This window comes from Crotalus tigris, unplaced genomic scaffold (genome assembly GCF_016545835.1).
Source record: "Crotalus tigris isolate CLP2741 ecotype Arizona unplaced genomic scaffold, ASM1654583v1 scf7180000017605.3043972, whole genome shotgun sequence".
Classification (NCBI taxonomy): domain Eukaryota; kingdom Metazoa; phylum Chordata; class Lepidosauria; order Squamata; family Viperidae; genus Crotalus; species Crotalus tigris.
This window is the reverse complement of record NW_024096508.1, coordinates 1,336,119-1,356,561: the sequence shown is the minus strand read 5'-3', so window position 1 is coordinate 1,356,561 and position 20,443 is coordinate 1,336,119. Positions and strand designations below refer to the sequence as shown.

The following is a 20,443-nucleotide window of genomic DNA, read 5'->3' as shown; positions in this document are numbered from 1 at the left end:
CGAACTTCGAAAAGGGACCTCAAGATAAGGCCAGATCCCTCCTGTAGGTAGAGATCCCTCTCTTCTAGAACCATTAATAAAGTTTGGAAACAAATAAGTGATTATGGTGAGCTAATCAAAAGATAATGATCCTCTGATGGATCTCCTAATATGGCTCCTAGACCTCACTATTTGCATTGTGTTTTTAGTCGCTCTACACTGATTCAATGGATGCTTTTGGGAAACTTGTGAGGAGCATGGTGGAGGAACACCCAACATCTGAGCTAATGGATGAAATGTTCCAGGTGAGTAATGTCTGTTTGCTGATATTAGTTAATCTGCAATATGCAGCCAGTATAGTGGCTCAACCATTTCAAACAATTTTTGATTGGTTGATTTACAGTTAGGATTTCATCACATTCTGCGTATAAAAGGTTGATCGCATTGCAGCTGGGCACTGAATCCAACTCTGTGATAGCATGATAAAAGGGATAAAACAATTTGGGCAAGATAATATCTGTGAAAAGCTGGCTGTCAAAATACCACATGATGAATGACTTGAAGACTGATTTATTATAAATTTTTTATATCCAATTTAAACACTTTCTAGCAGGAAGGCAAGGTATAAATATTTGAAATAAAAGTAAAAAATATTGTTCTTGAATTACTCAATCTATTAGGGCCATCACTGTGATTGGTATCCCTCTTACATTCAATTACAAGACACAAATACTGTTGTATAAATATAGCGATCCGATGTTATCCCAATAAACACAGTGTTTTCAATTAGGCTAACATTTTTATATGTGCAGACAAATGTTAATCCTGAAGCATGATACGTTTCATGAAATGCAATCATACTGCATTTGAAAGACTATTTCTTCACCCAATCCTCTCTAAATCTGTCAGACAATTGTTCTAAAAACTTGAAAAACTGCATATGCATTATCCTTATATATTATATTATTGCCTATTGTCCTATACCAATGCAAATAGTTTTCCCCACATACCAGTGCTTTTAGTTTTTTTAAATGCAATATTCAAGCCTCATAGAAAATACTAGATTTATTATTATTATTATGTTCCCGTCCCCCCAAAAATCTACCGAGATCTATATCCCTAGTGCAGTGGTGGCGAACCTATGGCATGCATGCCAGAGGCAGCACTCAGAGCCCTCTCTGTGGGCATGCGCACCATGCCCTAGAGATGGCAACTGTCCCTCTTCAACCAGCTGCCTGCTAACTCACCGAGGTCCCACGTAGCCAGATGCATCCCAACATAGCTGGTTTCTCCCCCCCCCTCCCATCCCTCCTGGCCTCACATGCTCTCCTTTTCCCAGGCATGATCCACTGCATCACCTCCTCAGCTGTGGGCTGGCCATCCAGCTCAGAGGCAGCTTCTCTGAACTGCTGGGGGTGGACTGCGGAGTCCCAGAGTGCACCGGTTGATGGGCCAGCAGGCTGTGGCTGCTAACGGACACTGTCAGCCCCCATGCGCTCGCTGGCCTCTGTGTGCAGGGGCCGATGGTGTCAGGCAGCAGCCGCCCCGGTCCCTGCCTCGCTTTGCCCTGCAACAATGGCACCCCCACTCTGCCTCGCCTTGCCTTACCTCACCCCTCAGGATGAGCCTCCTGCTCACTGCCCACCTGCCAGAGAGCCCCTGGATCTCCCCCAACCCTGCCCGGCCCTCACAGGCGTCCCTCGCCACGAGCAACATCGAGGTGACCACACCCACCTTGGCCACACCCACCCAGTATGCCATGACCACAGCCATGCCCATCCAGTGGGTCACACCCACCTGGCACCCGGCGATAAATAAGTGGGTTTTGGGTTGCAGTTTGGGCACTCAGTCTCTAAAAGGTTCGCCATCACTGCCCTAGTGTCTACGCCTTGATTCTCTCCCCCATCATGAAAACACATGCTCCCATAGCCAAGATGGGAAAAAATTAGGAAGCTTGTGGAAAGCATTCTATTATCTCCAACAGGAGGTTTTCCACGTCTCATGTCATGCGGGTATCCAGCAGAAGCAAAGGGTTTGGTTTTTTTTCTTTTATTCACCATACATGACTCTTCCTTCCAAAAAGTCTGCCTCTCTAGATAGCAATGTGGAGGAAACCTGATTTCAAAATGGAATGAAATAATTAATAAAATTACTGGAGAAATCTATGACAGATTCTGATATCATCCTTCCTGTTTCCTTGCTTGGTCAACAGCTCATAGATCCTTGGTTCAGCGAAACAGAATGGAGCAGAGAGCGAGCGTTGCAAGCTATTTTCCATGCCCTTGTTGCATTTCAGGAGAAGGTTAATCTCCCTGTGAGTTTTCTGTTCTTCTCCTTGCTGCCAATCTGTAAGGAGCCAAGAGTCCTCATTCATCTGGAGCGTATATTGAACACTAGGATCTCTTCAACACTAGGATAGAGCTTACTGGGTTTATTCTTTCAGCCTTTAGGTGTTATCTTAAATGGGCTTGATATTTTTTTATTTATTTAATATTTATTTATGTATTTATTTATTATTGTATAAATAATTCTGTATTTATTTATTTTTGTCATATTTATGTATTGTATATCAGAGGTGGTGACCCTTTGAGAGCTGTATGCAACAAAATTTCATTTTAATGTATACTGATTGGTGTACCATTCAAAGTGACAATAAAGTTATTATTCTATATTCTAATTAATCAGGACAAGAGAGACACTAGAAAGCCTATGTTTAGAGTAAATGTTTAGTTAAGTTAATAATAATAGTAATAATAATAATAATAATAATAATAATAATAATAATAATAATAATAATAATAATAATGTTGGAGGGGACCTTGGAGGTCATCGTCCAACCCCCTGCTCATATATATGTACATAGTTATATACACATTTTATACTATGTCAGTGGCTCCCAACCTTTTCTATATCCCGCACCCCTAGAACGCTTCTGATATATTCTCGCACCTCTTACAAAAGTTCAAAATAACAGCAACAGATTATGCATATACCTTATAATTTTGAAAAACCCTGGAATATCATCTCACACCCCCAGGGAACCCCTGTACTATGTGCTTGGAGAAAAATGGCATTGTTTACATGAGTTGGATTGATGGGCAAATTTGCCCAACCACTCTTGGCCTGGGAATCAGGTGTCATGCTCTGAATGGGGAGGGGAGAATTTAGGAAATGAAATATATCCAATCAAAGAAGAAAGAAATTTATGTCCCAGTCTCAAACAATACCAAATGTTACAAATGACTTCATTTAGTCAAATCTCCAAGCCAAGTGTGCCACTCACATTTGAATTTTTATTTATTAGGTCTGTTTTAAAAAAAGATCAATGTGTTCTGTTTTGTAATGGCTTGCTGTAGATAATGCCAAATAAAATTCAGCAATGTCAAAACAACCCCATTAGATCAGTAATAGAGTCATAAGCAAGTAAAATTAACCAATAAAACTAAGTCCACCAAATCTCATAGCCTATCTCAAAAAGTCTTGATAAAATGTTTCATTTCAGATGGCTTCTAAATGCGGGCAGCACAGGTACCTCATTTGCTTTTCTAGGAAAGGTGAAAGATAAGGATTCCCTTGAGTCAAACATGATTCCCAATGACTTCACCAGTATAGCCATGTTTTTATGGCAGACTTTAAGTATATCAGAATGTGAGAGATAATGTGATGTAGTAGATAAAGGCACCAGGTTAGAAAGCAGGAGAATGTGAGTTCTAGTCCCATCTTAAACACGAAGTTAGCTGGGTTGACTTGTGCCAGTCAGTTCCTCTCAGCCCTAGGAAACAGACAATGGTAACTTCTGAAATCTTGCCAAGAAAACTGCATGGATTTGTCTAAAGTGTCATCTGAAAGTTCTGGCACACACAAATCAGAACACCCTCCCCCAAAATAAGATAATTATGGAGACTGAGATAAAGGGGAAGACAAAAAAAGCATGATTTAATGGAACTAAAACAGTGTGATAAAAAGTTTAAAGAATAAAAGGCAGTGCACAAAATAGTATATTGATGTGGAAGAAGCAAGGATCCTTTTAAAGGATGGAAGGATATGGAGAGGCAAAATAGTTTGGTGTTTAGTCACAGCTTATCTCACACGTATTGTACATGAATGTAGGTTATTTGGGAGAAGGGAAATTTTTCAAATATTCTGATTTTTCCCAGTATATTTTAAAATAATCTTTTTCTCTTTTCCTTATTGTTCTTCTCCGCCTTCTTTGGCAGGAAGGAGAAAATTTTCAACAATTTGGGTCCCGAGTTGCATTCCTAGCTCCATATACCTGTGACAATTCCATCCAATGCCGGCAGTGGGCTGCCCAATGCATCACCTGCCTCATTCATATACAAGGTAAGGACACTACATGAATAAAGGCTTCCCAATCTTTGTTTGGTTTCCTTCACAAAAATCAAAAGCCTAAGGATCAATGAACCAAAGGCATACAGTTGATCACTATCCTTATCAACACAACTCTAAAGACAGCAGGATCAGGACTGTTGGTTAAGAAGATAAGGGAGGTTTAGAACATGCGTATTTCCTTAATTTATATGTTACTAAGCAAATAATAAAATGGAAGTCAAGAGGCCTGCAAAAAGACTGGTCAAATCAGATTGTCAGTGGTGGAGACTTTGCTTCCTCAGGGCTCAACCTGAGTGTTAAGAAAAAATCAACCTTTAGATAAAATGGTTTTAACATGTTCCTTCTTTCATCTGGAAGGCTGGATTATTCTACCAGATCTCTGCTGGAGATCTCATTCTGATAAAATAGCACCTATACTTCTAAATGAATGTTAATTGATGATTCTGCCTAATGAGTCATCATCAGCTCAAAACCAAAACAATATTTAGTCTTATATTTAACAAAGTAGGCATTCGGCAGAAGCTGAACTAGTCAGAAAATGATTCAATCATTCTTCTCTCCCTTCTTTCAGCGAGGTCACAAGCTACATATGTGGAAGGAAAAGAAATGGAATCTGCTTATGCTAATCTACAGATAGAGGTTTTGGGGAATCTTCTCAGGGCATCTTCCAAAATGGCCAAGGTAACAGAATAACTGAGTTGGAAGGGACCTTGGAGGTCTTCTAGTCCAACCTCCTGCTCAGGTAGAAAGCCCTATACCATTCCAGACAAATGGCTGTCCAGTTTCTTCTTAAAAACTTCCAGTGTTGGTGCATTCACTGCTTCTGGAGGCAGGTTGTTCCACTGATTAATTGTTCTAATTGTCAGGAAGTTTCTCCTTAGTTCTAGGTTGTTTCTCTCCTTGATTAGTTTCCATCCGTTGCTTCTTGTCCTGCCTTCAGGTGCTTTGGAGAATAGATTGACTCCCTCTTCTTTGTGGCAACCCCTGAGATATCGGAACACTGATATCATGTCACCCTTAGTCCTTCTCTTCATTAAACTAGACATACCCAATTCCAACAACCATTCCTTATTTGTAATTGTGATTTGAGCTGCCAGGATTTCTTTTTTGGAGGACGGGGGGGGGGCAGGACACTGAGTAAATGCTGTCTGGAATCTTTGTTCATCTTGGAAAGGGAATGATGAGAATCAGGAAAGGCCTTCCAAGCTACATTTTCATAACACAACCTATTTGATTAATTTGGGAAAAAGTCTTTTTGGCTCCTACATTAGGGAAATAAAGGAAACTGAAGCCAGAAGCTGGTTCTTAGTAGCTGTTAGTGTGCAGATCATATTAGTCTGCTACCTGATTGCATTCAGGAAGATGCTAAAGACTGAACTGTTCAATAAAACATTATCAGGAGTTAAACTTCACAATCTTGTTATTTTTATTGATTAATTAGATGGGTGTTGATTTTGTTTAATTGGCTTAATTGTTATTTTCATTTATATCATGGATGTGTGATTTTGGATATATCACATAAACATTTCCAACTTTAACAAGATGTAAATTATATAAACAAGCAAATGAAGCATGAACCGACTGATGAGCTATAGATTTCTTATAATCTTATCTATTTCTGGTATGTTGACAGGTGGTCAGTGCTTATTTTCCACCAGATCAAGGCCTTGATTTTGTCGAGGGCATCCTGGAGGTTTTAGTGTCTGGAAACAAAATGTGTGCCATTGCTGCTGGTCACTGGCTCCTAACCATCCTTCAAGATTGTGGTAATGCAATGGAAGGACAGGTGATTCTTTGTCACAAAACGGACTTTTAAAACTTTGCTTCCCATAGAGTAGGGTGGACATTTTTTGGTGGCCAGGAGTTAGCTGTAACACATTTTAGGAGGGCAAGTGCCCAGTGGGTAGAGCATGACTTTCCTCCCCTCCCAAATGTGGGCAGGAGATTTGGTGGGCAGATTCAGACATACCTATTTATGTATCACCTAAGTATTTCCTATTAAGGATGGTTAAGACAGCTACTCTTACATTTGTGTAAACTTTCTTAAAATTGCAATTAATCTAATTATAGTAGAAGCAGGCAATTGTAGGTCTAGAGCTGTACACAATTTTTGGACTGCTTTAGAAATTCCTACCCGAGAGATTAGATATCAGTAAAAGCCACTTGTTAAATTTAAGGGGATGACCCAAGTCTTTTTTGTGCAATTATTATTTTACGTGCTTAACAAATGGGAGTGCAGGTATCTACGTTGCTCCTTCTAGATCTCAGCACTCCTGGATGTTTTCTACAGTCACTTGCCTATCATCAAGCAGGATGACCTAAGACAATTTCTCATGGATGCCTTGTCCATTGTAGCCCATTTTCATTTGGAAGCTGTGTTTAGCAGCCTGTTATGCCGGCGTCTTCCAATGGATAAGTATGTGACCAAATTTAAATCAAGATCCATAGTTGTTTGAGAAGGTGACTTCTTTATGTCAGCTCTACAGACCCAGGGAACCTTTGGATTTAAGCTAGTGGAGTTTAAGGAGGAGAGTAACCAACCTTTGACTTGTATATCATTTTGTACCTAGATTCCCAGGGGAGGAGAAAAGGCTAGGGAAATGTAATCACTGTTTTTGAACATTTATATTATATTAGCCTATCAGGAAATAGAACTGTTGTACAGCAGGTCAGATTGACCTTGACTTTTTCTAAATAGAGGAAAAGGAGGGAGGGATGGGGGGAATCTGCTTGTTTCATACAAAGCCATAACGCAGTGATTCTCGTCCTGTGGTCCATGGGCCCCTGAAGGCGCTCAATGTCATCACAGGGGTCCCATGAAGCCTTGAAGAAATGTTATGATTTAAATCTTCAAGTAAATCTGGGGTGGTCCATGGCCATGATCCATGGCCACAAAAGGTATTTAAAGGGGGTCCATAGTGAAGAAAAGGTTGAAAAGTACTGCATAACTCATGTGTTTAAGACAGAGGTGTGTATTTTGTGTCAAGGGTAGCTTTCAATTTTGTGATTGTTAGCTGGCATCAAAAAAAGATGAAAGAAGGAAATAAATGGCACTTTATATTATGCATTCTGCCTTAAATTACACCCCATATAGGTATTGACAATGCATATTATATTTATTGAATTGTGCAAAGCTTATGAGATGATGCTTTTCTTTTGCCTTGCTTAATTTTAGTGAGACAGGTGAACTTTGGAGGTCTCTGGGTAAAGATGCATCCCTGGCCTTGCTCATCCTTCCAAAGCTAGCAAGCAGAATAACAAAACCCACAGACTCAGGAACAATTTTACACTTCACAAATGAGGATATTGTAGAATTTGCTGAAGAAGATCCTCTCAAAGTAAGTGAGGAAGAATAGGGTTTTTTTTTCTTTGAATCTCTTCAAGAAGACATTAGCATTCTGAATGGCCTAAGCATTAGACAACTGGAGTCTCTTGTAATAGAGGTTTGTTTATTCTGAGAGATTCCTAGAAAAATGGAGATAAATGATGTGACTGCTGAAGAATGTTTAATCATCATAGCTGTGCATTGGCCCCATCTAGGTAGTCAGTTTACTAACACTCTCAAGCTTTGCAGAACAGTGTTAAAACAAAAATACTTTTGTTAGTTAGTTATCATCAATCAATGCTAATAAATGTTCTCAAGCAAAGATATGGGAAGACATGTATGGGAAACACTATATAAATGTAATAAATAAATAACAGAAGTTTTATTTCTACAAATAACATAGTTTTTAAAAAGGTCTAATGTGGTGCTGTATCTAGAAATGGCAGGGTGTCCTAACTATTAATCTAAAAATTTAACAAGTCTTAGCAGGAAAATTGAAGTTGCATTTTTTTATTTTCCCTAACCATTCTCCTTCAGTTCAATAATTAACAATTAATGTTTGTTTCTATAAATATGAGATAAGTTTAGCAGAGTCATGAATTTTGTAGAACTTCTCCCAAGAAATGCAGCTGACATAGCTTTACGACATTTTGTCACTAGGTGCATCATCTGTTTTATTGGGCATCTATCATATTAACATATTAATATAACATATAATTAATATAACATATTAACAACAAGAAAAAGGTTAGGGAAACTGTAGGTCCGCTAAAGAGAGAGGATGGCAAGGAAATAACAGGCAACAGGGAGAAAGCAGAGCTGCTGAACTCATTCTTTGCATCAGTCTTCACACAAAAAGAAACTACAGCCCAACATACCAAAAAAACCCACTGCAAAAGACAAACTAGAAACAAAAATTAAAATAAGCAGGAAAATGGTAAGAGAACACCTGTCTGACCTTGACGAATATAAATCACTGGGACTCGAAGACTACATCCCAGAGTTCTGAAAGAGCTGGCAGATGTTATCTCAGCACCACTGCACCATATCCTTCAAAAATCCTGGAGTACTATTTCCACTTCTTGAATCTGTGGCTTGTTGAATCTGTGGACCTAGAAAATAAAGGGTGCAGTTAAGGGTTAGCTCCTGCAGTTCACTCTTTCCTCCCAATAGCACTGGAAACAATCCTATACTGCCTGGGGCAACTTAGGATAAAGTCACAATTTAATGAACCATATGATTGGGGGAAAGATCCTCATGAAGCCTAAATGTCTATTACATTAAGCTTTGTCTTCCACTATTTGTTTTCCTTTCTCAGGGATTGGAAAGAAAATTCCAGATTTCAGTCTCCTCTTCTTTCTTTTCCCAGGCCACCTGTGCCATCTATGAAATCCTTTCTGTACTGCAAGTGAAAAAAGTCCTCCAGCAGGTGTTCCCAGAGCTCTTTTGTGCTCTGCTATGGCAGGTCAGCAAAACTTTGGGGCAAAAGATGCCTTTATCTGAAGGCCGACGGAAGCTGTTTCTAAGAGAACAACAACTGTCTGAAGGCAACCCATGCAGGTAAGCCTTCCTCTCTTAACAGCTCGGCTTTTCTTGTAACAGTGGAATGAGAACTTCTTATAAAGTAAATTTGTTTCCATCAAGGATTTCCTAGTTAGCATGAACATGGCCGACATAAACTGCTACTGTTAAATATCACTCTTAACACACAAGCGTAGAGGGCTGGAGGCTTTGATATTCTGTGCTGATATTCTTTTTCTTGGATAGACTTTCTGTGTCAAGCCTGAAGGCTCTAGTATTAAAGCTCGCCTGTGACCCATCATTGGCAGAAATCAGAGAAGTGAGTATATGGACATTACTCAGAGATCCTAAAACCCATCAGGAAGGTGTCTGTCTGCTAATACGGTAAGAGATTGTAATATGGTAAGAGATTGTCAGTGATTACCTAATGGCTTTAAGTACAGGGATAACATAGCTGTTTGTACCAGTTTTGGAAAACACAGCTGAAAGAGTGTGTTAATTCATTTGTGTGCTTCTGGACACTGGCAAACTGGTGCTGAATAATAGGCCTTGCTCTGACCCAATAGCCTAACTTGTCTTGCATTCTTAAGCTTTCCTTAAGCCCTTCACTCACCATTGTTTATCCAGGATTTAAAACAAAACATTAACTACATTGAAAATCTTTAAATAAAAATCTTGAGTTGTTTTAACTATAGCCCTACTATTAGATATGGATGGATGGATGGATAGATGATAGGTATAGAGATAGCTATATATGATATGGATATATCTGATAAAGATAGATGATAGATATAGATGCAGATATAGATGGAGATGAGATAGAGAGATAGAAATAGTGATAGAGATAGATAGATAGATAGATAGATAGATAGATAGATAGATAGATAGATAGATAGATAGATAGATAGATAGATAGATACCTTGGTGGTCTCTGACCTTGGTTGTTTGCTTACAGAAACATCTTCTTTCCCAACCACCATGATCTCCTTCCTTCCACTACAATGAAAAAAAAGTAAAAAGGGTAGCCACATCATCATCCAATTCTGGTTTTCCCTCTTCTTTCCAATTGCTCTTCATTCTGCCCCTGTATTGGCAAATCCAGTTTTGGTCACCACAATGTAAAAAAGATGTTGAGACTCTAGAAAGAGCACAGAGAAGAGCTACAAAGATGATTAGGGGACTGGCGGCTAAAGCATATAAGGAACGGTTGCTGGAATTGGGTATGTCTAGTTTAATGAAGAGAAAGATGAGGGGGGACATGATAGCAGTGTTCCAATACTCAGGGGCTGCCACAAAGAAGAGGGAGTCAAGCTATTTTCTAAGGCGCCTGAAGGCAGGACAAGAAGCAACAGGTGGAAACTAAGCAAGGAGAGAAGCAACCTAGAACTAAGGAGAAACTTCCTGACGGTGAGAACAATTAACCAGTGGAACAACCTGCCTCCAGAAGCTGTGAATGCTCCAACACTGGAGGATTTTAAGAAGAAACTGGGCAGCCATTTGTCCGAAATGGTATAGGGTTTCCTGCCTGAGCAGGGGATTGGACTAGATGACCTCCAAGGTCTCTTCCAACTTTACTACTACTACTACTACTACTACTACTAATACTAATACTACTACTATTAAATATAGAAGGACTATAACACATGCATACCATTTGCATATTCTGGGGAATTGAGTTCTCCAGGACACCTCCTGAGTCTAAACAACCCTCTTACCAATGGAGAAGGAGAATATAATGCTGGCTATATGGTTGAGTTACAAGTAGTAGATAAGTTCCACAGAAAGGAAGGGAAGCTGCAAGGCAAGAGACATGCAGCATAATAAACAAGGAGTAGTAATCCAATTCTCCCAGGGAGATGTCTTGTCACATATAATGCTGTTTTGGACTAAATAAGTTCTTTTTTTGAACTTGACCAATGTCACTAAATCAGTCTTCCTTTATCTTCCAGTTGTTTGTTTCAGAATAGACTTCTTCACTACAAAACCATCCAGAATATCCTTCCATGGATAAATTCAGACTCTCAGAAGCTCCGACTAACAGGAACTGCCTTTTTGACAGAAGTAAGGCTTAGGACCTAGGATGCTGACAGCCTTAAAGTGTTGGGGACAAGTTACCATGAAAGGAGCCCTTTAATTTATTTTTATTTAGTTAGTTAGTTACTGATCCAATTTATGTAGCCACCCATCTCACATGAAATGACTGGGCAGCATGCAACATTAAAATAAAGCAACCATATAAAAACACTCATTATAAAAATAAATTGTTATAAAAACAATCAATATACAAATATAGACAAATCATTTTTTAAAAAACTAAAATATTAATAACTTTTACAAGCCATAAATGGAGTACAATACATAAACCACCTACATATTTTCTCCCCAGCTTTGAAGGCCCACAGAAAAGGGTGAGACAATTTTTTGAAAAAGTAATGGACTACTCATGTTTGGACTACTGCAACGCGCTCTACATGGGGCTACCCTTGAAAAGTATTCGGAGACTACAGTTGGTCCAGAATGCAGCCGCGCGAGTGATAGTGGGTGCTCCTCGATACACCCACATTACACCTATCCTCCGTGAACTGCACTGGTTGCCTATTGGTCTCCGGGTCCAATTCAAGGTGTTGGTCATTACCTTTAAAGCCCTATATGGCTCAGGGCCAGGCTATTTGCGAGACCGCCTACTACCTCATAGTTCCCTACGTCCGGTTAGATCCCACAGGCTGGGCCTCCTTCGGGCCCCATCGACCAAACAGTGCCATTTGGCGGGGCCGCGGAGGAGGGCCTTCTCTGTGATGGTGCCCACGCTTTGGAATCAGCTCCCCCCGGAGATTAGGACCGCTCCCACCCTGTTGGTCTTCCGTAAGCTACTTAAGACCTGGCTTTTCCGGCAGGCCTGGGGTTTATAAAACCCTTCACCTGGATGATTGTTTTTGTATTGTTGTTTGTTATGTTTTATGTGTTTTTTTATTGTTAGCCGCCCAGAGTCCTTCGGGAGTGGGGCGGCTTATAAATTTTAAAAATAAAATAAATAAAATAAAATAAATTTCTCACCAATTTAAATATGGATATAACAGCAGGAAGTCTCTAACTATCTATGTAATATTTATTAATTTATTATTATTATTTTATTATTTATTTTGTTTTGTTTATGGTCACTATGATACAAGAAAGATGTTGAGACCCTAGAAAGTGTGGCAGAGAAGAGCAACAAAGATGATAAGGAGTCTGGAGGGTAAATTGCACAATGAATGGTTAAAAGAACTAGGTATGTCTAGCCTAATGAAGAGAAAGATTAGGGGGGACATGATAATTGTCTTCCAGTATTTGAGGGGCTGCCACAGAGAAGACAAGGTTGACATTCTCCAAATTACCACAGGACAAGAAGCAATGGATGGAAGCTTATCAAAGACAGATCCAACCTAGAATTAAGGAGAAATTTCATGACAATGAGAACAATTAATCAGTGGAACAACTTGCTTCCTAGAGTTGTGCATGCTCCATCACTGAAGGTTTTCAAGAATGGATTGGACAACTGTTTGTCCCAGATGGGATAAGGTCCCTGCCTTGAGCAGGGGGTTGGACTAGAAGACCTTCAAGTTCCATTCCAGCCCTATGATTTTCCCATCCAAAGACTCAACTCTTCCAAACTTTAGCAGGAAACTGACCAAAATTCAACAGGAAACTGACCAAAACTTGGTGGCATGTATTAGGCCTTGATTTGTGTTCTGCCCTTATATATTCTGTTTTTTGATAAGGAGTTCAGACTTTTCTCTTCATCCAAATGTAAAATTGCACTTTTAATAATATTGGAGTAGTGGGTTTTATCAGTTTTATCTTATTTATATTTTATCCCAGCCTGTTAGTTACTTTAATTGCCACATGGATAGATGAACAGAAAAAAAAAATGAAATAACATGATGCTGGAGCATAATACGAAACACATTGACTTACTGTAGGTGATTCAAGATCCCATTTTGGTAGAGAAACTGCAGCTAAAATCTCTTCTCCCAACCATGATGCTAAGAGCAGGAGACTGGGATCCTGGGATCCGTCAGATGGCAATCCGTGGTCTTGGGAACCTTCTCCTTGTGGCTCCTGACAAGGTCAGTTCTTGCCTGTTGAGGTTGCAGAAAATGTGTGAAATATGTTGAAGGCAGACACACTCTTGCCCCTTCAGTGAAGTAGATCTAGAATCAGACACTGGACTGATGGCTAGGAAAAATGGGCATGGAAAGTATTCATTCAATATTGTTGCCTGCACATGGAAAGGGTTCACACCACACTTGGAATACTGCATCCAGTTTTGGTCACCACAATGCAAAAAAGATGCTGAGACTCTAGAAAGAGTACAGAGAAGAGCAACAAAGATGATTAAGGGACTGGAGGCTAAAGCATATAAGGTATGGCTGCTGGAATTGGGTATGTCTAGTTTAGTGAAGAGAAGGACGAGGGGGGACATGATAGCAGTGTTCCAATATCTCAGGGGCTGCCACAAAGAAGAGGGAGTCAAGCTATTTTCCAAGGCACCTGAAGGCAGGACAAGAAGCAACGGGTGGAAACTAAGCAAGGAGAGAAGCAACCTAGAACTAAGGAGAAACTTCCTGCAGTTAGAACAATTAACCAGTGGAACAACCTGCCTCCGGAAGTTGTAAATGCTCCAACACTGGAAGTTTTCAAGAAGAGACTGGACAGCCATTTGTCTGAAATAATAATAATAGTAGTAAAGCTGGAAGGGACCTTGGAGGTCATCTAGTACAACCCCCTGCTCGGGCAGGAAACCCTATACCATTTCAGCCTGAGCAGGGGATTGGACTGGATGATCTCCAAAGTCCCTTCCAACTTTACTACTACTACTACTACTACTACTACTACTACTACTACTACTACTACTATTATTATTATAGATTGCAAAGCTGATGACTTAAGTGTGTGGTTTAAATCCAACAGTTAAGATTTGGAAATCAGTTTGGAACAATGAATTCAAGCAACTGTAGTTATTCAACAAACTATTTAAACAAATCATGGTTTAGTATGATATACAGTATCAACCTGATCATAGTGTATGCCTTGACAGATCTCATAAATGTGCTATAAAATCTTTTTCTAAAGGCATACTCACAATTGCCTTCTTAACCTGTGTCCTTACAGGTGAAAGGACAGAAGAGGACCATTGTAGCTGTCCTGATTGGAGCTTTGTATGATGAAAAGTTGGTTCTGGAGAGTCTCAGGTTGCTTGCTCTGATTTTTCCACACCTAAAGGGAAAAGATGTGGGTTTCCTATTTAAAGACATCTCTCTGAAGACCACCTCATATCTGGCAGATGTAAGCAAAGGATCGACTTCCCTGTTTAGGAACTGCTGAGAGGGTCAAGGCCTATACCTAGTGTGGTATGGTCCTAAGGAGGTTGTTTCTTCACTCTTAACAAATAACAGGCTTAAAAGATACTGAAAATTGTTTCTCACAAATTGCTCAGCATACATCGGATAAAGTCCAAACAGCAGTGCCATCTGAGTAGGATTTGGGAGCAAATATCTAAGGCCCTACTTAGCTTAGTTAATGTTCCATCCCTCTGCACAACAAACTGTTTTCCTACACATTGATGTACACAAGAGAAAGTTCATTATCATTAAGGGGGAGGCTATTAGGACTGCTAAATTCAAAATAAAATTTCATAATTATGCGATTGATAGTTTTACTCTTCATGAATGGATCTAATTCCCATTTGAAGCCATCTGTTATCTGCTGTTACTATGGCAACAAATACCACAGTTTAACTAAGATTTTTCAGGGTTGATATGTGAACCTCCATATGGTTTTCAGCCTAAGCCCGATGTATTTTTTGCAGCAATATTACAAACCAGGAAGTCTAAGTTTATGGAAAAATGTGGTGGTTTTTTTCTGGCTATAGGACAATGCTGACCTTCGTGAGGCTGCACTATGTCTCTTTGGCATCCTGGCTGCTTGGACAAAGTTTAGATACAAAAGATTTTTTACTATCCAAGCCAGAAAGAATTTGGTGTCCCTTCTAATACACCAGCGTGACCCCAATCCCAGAGTATCTGAGGTAAGTTCCAGAGTAAATTTTGTATTTGATAATCCTTGAATATTAAAATGACTAAAAAGTTTGTTATCTCATTGAAGACTGCATAGACTTTGATTATAACTCACCTCAGTATGGCTCAGTTCCAGTCCTACTTCTTACACTTGTCAATCATAGCAATAACCTGCTAATTCAGTCCACGATCCATTTTAGTCCTGCATTTTGATTGTGTTGTGCTCAACTACCTGCTCCCACAGGGCACACAAGCAGCAATATAATAAGCATCTCCTTATTGCTCCCTTGCAATTGGTATTTTATGGTTTCCACCTTGTTGTGCAATTCAGCTTTAGTTTATCAGTAAATTGGTAAAGCAAATTATGGTTTGTTTAGCTGTATGAACACAGTAATTAAACTGTGAACCTTCATGAAGGCTTGGAAGTATTTAGGCTAAAAAGAAGGTAGTCCTGGAATTTTTCAGTTTTTTTCCCCCCCAAAAGCTAGCACCACTCAGTCTTCCCTGATTTTGGAGAACGTATTCTGAAACTTGGCCTAGATTGAGAAGAAGTAGTGAGTTGGATAAAGATAAAAGTCACTCTGAGAGTAAGATGGGTTATATAAAGTTTGACAAGTGAATAAATAACAAGTTATTCATAATTTACAATGCTTGCTACTATTACACATGATTTGTATAAGAATACCACTGTCTTTTTCAGGCATGCAGGACTGCTTTTCTGCAATGCATGACGTTTTTAGTGAGAAGGAAACTAAGAATCTATATTGAAGAACTTTATCATACCACTAATTTAACTCTTCCAAATCTACATGCTCATGTATGCAGGCAGCTGGTAAGAGAGAGACATCCTTGAATTAGCATACTGTAAATACAGGATAATTTTAGGAAGATATTGAAGTTGCTATGGTCATTCAGCAAATCTGTATCTAAAACAGTCCCTTCCCAACCCGTGCCACCTTTCCGAGGAATTGCAAAATATTGCCTCACTTTATCCACTTAGGAGGAAAAGAAACATTTGCCAGTTCTGAATAGATCAACCCAAACAGGGCCTCATTTAGTCTCTTTCAGCATCTCCATAGTAACTTTGGAAATCTGATTTTTTTTTTTCATGAGAGGATAGGGAAATAAGAAAAACTAATGTGTTACATTGTTCTCATAGGTTCAATGTACATTTTTATTGGATAGATACATATTTCAAATTTAGAAATGACCCAAAGGATAGAGGATACCAAACACCATAGAGTCTCAGTGTCAAGATTCAGTAGATCTTAATTAGCTGGAACAGTGAGCAGAAACGAATACTTGCAAAATGAACTCAACAGGGCAAATGCTAGCTCTTCCATTTTGACAGGAAAAATCAACAGCTTGAGTAGGGAATGGGGGGATCGTACTTATTAGCAGTAGATATTCAAAAGGTTATGTCTAAAGAATCACTATCTGAACATGAACCAAAAATGTAATATAGAGTAGTTACAAGTTCAGTCCCAGATTGCATCAACCAAAATGTTAGTTGGAGGTGTTAGCTATCTTTAACCTGAAACAAAGAAGACTACAGGGAGATACAAGTATCTTGTAGGCTGTTGATTTGATTTTAAAAATTGACTGGAGCAAAAAATGCTTTTGACTATCACAAAAGTATTCAAAATTGTCCAAAATTAATTTTGCATCTAATTTGGAGATTCAGTCAGATCATGTTCAGATCAAATCCCCAAAATAAATAAATCTTTGCATAACTGTAATCTGTACTTGTTGAGATGATACTTTTTATTTTAATCTTATTGCCACAGAGAGCAATAAAGTTTTCATTTAAGTGGATTGGCCAGGACTGCAAATACAGTAATCTGGTACAGGACAATCTGTTCCATGGTGAGGTATATGTCACTCCAAGCTTTTTAATAAGAAAATGGAGAAAGCCTGATTATTGCTATCTGAAAAATGAAAAGTCCTTTGAGAATACAGCAGTTAGGATTAGGTTTAGGTTAGATTGTTCTATATCAGATCCTATCAGTTAATATAAATTTACATATTATATTATTGTAAACCATCCAGAATCACTTAGATGGGATGGGCAGTGTACAAATGTGATAGATAAATAAACAAATACAATTATATAATATGTATAATTTTAAAGAGATAGATATTTAGTAGTAGAAAATCTCTTTTTTTAAAAAAAGATGTGTTTTATAGAATATAGCTATAAAAAGTTACAGGAATAACATAACTAGGAAAAATATGATAAAACTACAGTGAGATATGTCTAACCATGGCTTCAGTAAAGGAAGACTTCATGTTTCAGCTTTTGGCCTTGCTTGCTGCAATAAATAAAATGCAATATTATTCTTGATAAACAGGTTGAAAATACCAAACCAGAAATGAGGAGAGAACTGTTGAAAAAGACAACGATCTATTTCCAAAGCAACTGGGAAGAGATCCAGATTAGAGCTCTTGAATTAACAGGTAAGAGACAAGACCTAGTAAGATTTTTAGTAAAGTTCATAAAATCAGTAGAAGGAGAAATGGAGTGAAAAAATGAGATGTGTCACAATGTGAGAATTTTTAGGGGACCATGTTTTAAAAATATATGCTATATGCTATATGCTTATTTCTTGCATGCAGGTTTATGGTTAAGATCCTAAAGGGGAAAAAAGTGTCCAGAGATTGGTGGCATGATGGTCCTTACCATAGTAATTCTTACATGTTTGAAAAGATTGAAATGCATTCAAATTTTCCTTCCCTTCCCCTTTTCCTTCCCTTCAGAAATCATTCTGGAATGCATGCAAGTAGCAGACCTGGATGAGCCTATTAAGCAAGTTCTGTTGACTTGTAAGCAATATAAATAAATAAATAAATAAATCTTTGACTAAACAAATTAATAAATATACATCTGAATTTAGAGTTTTCAAGAAGAGCAGCATTAGATCTGTTGAAGAAAATTTTGCCCATTTAACTGTGATCTCTGACCACCTGGTTTGAGCAGCAAAATGGTACAATCAATATTTTAGAGCAGGGATCACTGTAATTTTGTGGAGTTCTCACAACTGAGGAAAAAGTGAGATTAAAAAGAAAGAAAGAAAGAAATGCATGAAAAGCAGAGGAAGAGTATTCTCACTCACTTTTGGCTCTCTTTTGCCCACTTAGGTTTAGTCATCACTAATATTCAGTCTCCAGCAAAATACTTTCTAGAAAATTTGATTTGAAAGTTTGATTCAGATTGCATAGGTTGGGGTCATTTGTTATCACTTATAGTAATTCATTTCACTGGGGTGTTGTTGCACAATAAAGGGAAGATGAGACCACAAATAAATAACCCGCTTTTATCCTCAGTTAGAGATTAAAAAGACATACTATAAATATCGTGGTTGCTCTTTTAAGCCTGAGCAAATATTTTCTGGGATCCCTTTTTATTACTGATATAAGTAATAAGCTTTTGCCTAACTGCCTAAATGAGTCTGTATATGTTTAGGGCTGTGGTGCAGTGATTAGAATGCAATATTGCAAGCTAACTCTGCACACTGCCCAGAGTTCAATCCTGAGGAGCTCAAAATTGACTCAGCCTTCCATCCTTCGAGAGTAAAATGAGGACCCAGTTTGTTGGGGAAAATATGCTGACTGTGTAAACCTCTTAGACAGTGCTGTAAAGCACTATGAATAAGTATGTAAGTCTAAGCACTACTGCTAAACACTACTGATGTATATGTAAATGTCTGTGTAAATAAAATAAATGTGTAAGTTTTTATGAAGCCAAGAGGAAGCTTCTGGCCATAAAATCTTTCAGCCTTAAATGTTCAATGTTTGTTTTCAAGATCATGATGGAGGGGTTTTGAAATGTCAACTTAAAATAGAACAAATATTTGCCGTATTTCTAACATTGTTGAAGATCTGTTTCACTGATATCATTTACCTGTTCCTTCTTTCAGCTCTTGTAAGGCTTCAGAAAAATGTCAGCTATGGTTTCAATGAACATTTAGACGTGCCCCAGGCGAGTGCTGTAGTGGAAGCTTATATCCTCCAAAAGTGGGGAGAAGATCTGCCTAGAACAGAATCCTCCATCAGTGGAAGCAATGGAATCCAAAAATCTAATCTGTCTTCTCTAAGTCAGCTTAGAGCAACTTTAGATGACACACCAGTCTAGGACTTGTATGTGTAATTTTTTTTCTGTGAGTATGGCCATAACATCAAGACTGTTGCTTGGTTATTTGGTAAATACTAAGCACTTTCCCTCTCTGTTTTCCACTCATTATATCTCTCTGCTTCTTGTGATAAATACAATTAAAGAAGCCATGTCACAAATGCTGATTTTTGTTTTGACTTAACTCCCCAAAACTGGTTCAGGACTTCTTTTACTTGCTTTCCTGTCTTCCATACATTTTTTAAGACTCTACAGGAAAAGCCAGTATCAGTGATTGAGTTGTCAAAAGAAAGAAGAAACAGAAGGTTGAGATTTACACTACTAAAACAGAATAGTTAAAGCAGTCTCACCATACACTGGCAAGACAGACAAGAAGCAAAACCAAAATGCTAACTGTGGTTATATATGTATGCGGGTGGATAATACTGAAATAGAAGTCAAGGAAATAACATCAGACCTTCCTACATAGAGACAATTATGGTTAAAAAAAAACAATGGCAAGGACAGGTTGAAGTAAGAAAATGATGCAACATTCTAAGAAGCAGGGATATCCAACCTTGGCAACTTTAAGACCTGTGGACTTAAATGCTGGCTGGGAAATTCTGGGAATTGCCAAGGTTGGACATCACTGTCCTAAATGTTTGAAGGGGAGATGAATTTAAAAGAAATGTAGAATAGATTCTTGGCTTCTTGGGGTTCAGTCAATCCATTGGTTTCCTTCTTATTCAGTGCTCTTTCTTCACCCAACACTGCCCTGCAGAGATCAATAAACTACTAATAATTGGTAAAAGTTGATGAGAATCAAGCAACAATCTTTTATTGGTTTAGGGAAGAGCTGCTTTCTTTTTTCTCCTTATCTGTTCCATATCTTATATTAGCATGCTGAATTTTGTAAATGTACACCAGTTTGAGAGCCAGTTTTGGTGTAGTGGTTGAGACATCAAGCCAGAAAGCAAGAGACTGTGAGTTGTAGTCCCAACTTAGACTCAAAGTCAGCTGGGTGACCTTAAGCCAATTCTTCTCCCTCAGTCCTAGAAAGGAGGCAATGGCAAACCACTTCTGAAATCTTGTCAAGAAAACTGT

General features: G+C 38.6%; 1 protein-coding gene across 1 annotated transcript in view; it reads left to right on the top strand.

The window, feature by feature from the left end:
- LOC120297531 (maestro heat-like repeat-containing protein family member 2B) overlaps positions 1-19,522 on the top strand; it is a 51,400-nt gene extending 31,878 nt beyond the window's left edge. The window contains exons 21-37 of the mRNA XM_039320257.1: positions 189-284; positions 2,192-2,293; positions 4,197-4,320; positions 4,901-5,010; positions 5,963-6,115; positions 6,591-6,745; positions 7,505-7,667; positions 9,024-9,214; positions 9,422-9,559; positions 11,125-11,236; positions 13,135-13,281; positions 14,327-14,500; positions 15,087-15,242; positions 15,932-16,063; positions 17,583-17,688; positions 17,989-18,054; positions 19,149-19,522. Coding sequence (XP_039176191.1) covers positions 189-284; positions 2,192-2,293; positions 4,197-4,320; positions 4,901-5,010; positions 5,963-6,115; positions 6,591-6,745; positions 7,505-7,667; positions 9,024-9,214; positions 9,422-9,559; positions 11,125-11,236; positions 13,135-13,281; positions 14,327-14,500; positions 15,087-15,242; positions 15,932-16,063; positions 17,583-17,688; positions 17,989-18,054; positions 19,149-19,363 — 2,340 coding nt within the window. The 3' untranslated portion in view covers positions 19,364-19,522. The remainder of the gene's footprint in view (positions 1-188; positions 285-2,191; positions 2,294-4,196; positions 4,321-4,900; positions 5,011-5,962; positions 6,116-6,590; positions 6,746-7,504; positions 7,668-9,023; positions 9,215-9,421; positions 9,560-11,124; positions 11,237-13,134; positions 13,282-14,326; positions 14,501-15,086; positions 15,243-15,931; positions 16,064-17,582; positions 17,689-17,988; positions 18,055-19,148) is intronic.
- The last annotated feature ends 921 nt before the right edge of the window (positions 19,523-20,443 follow it).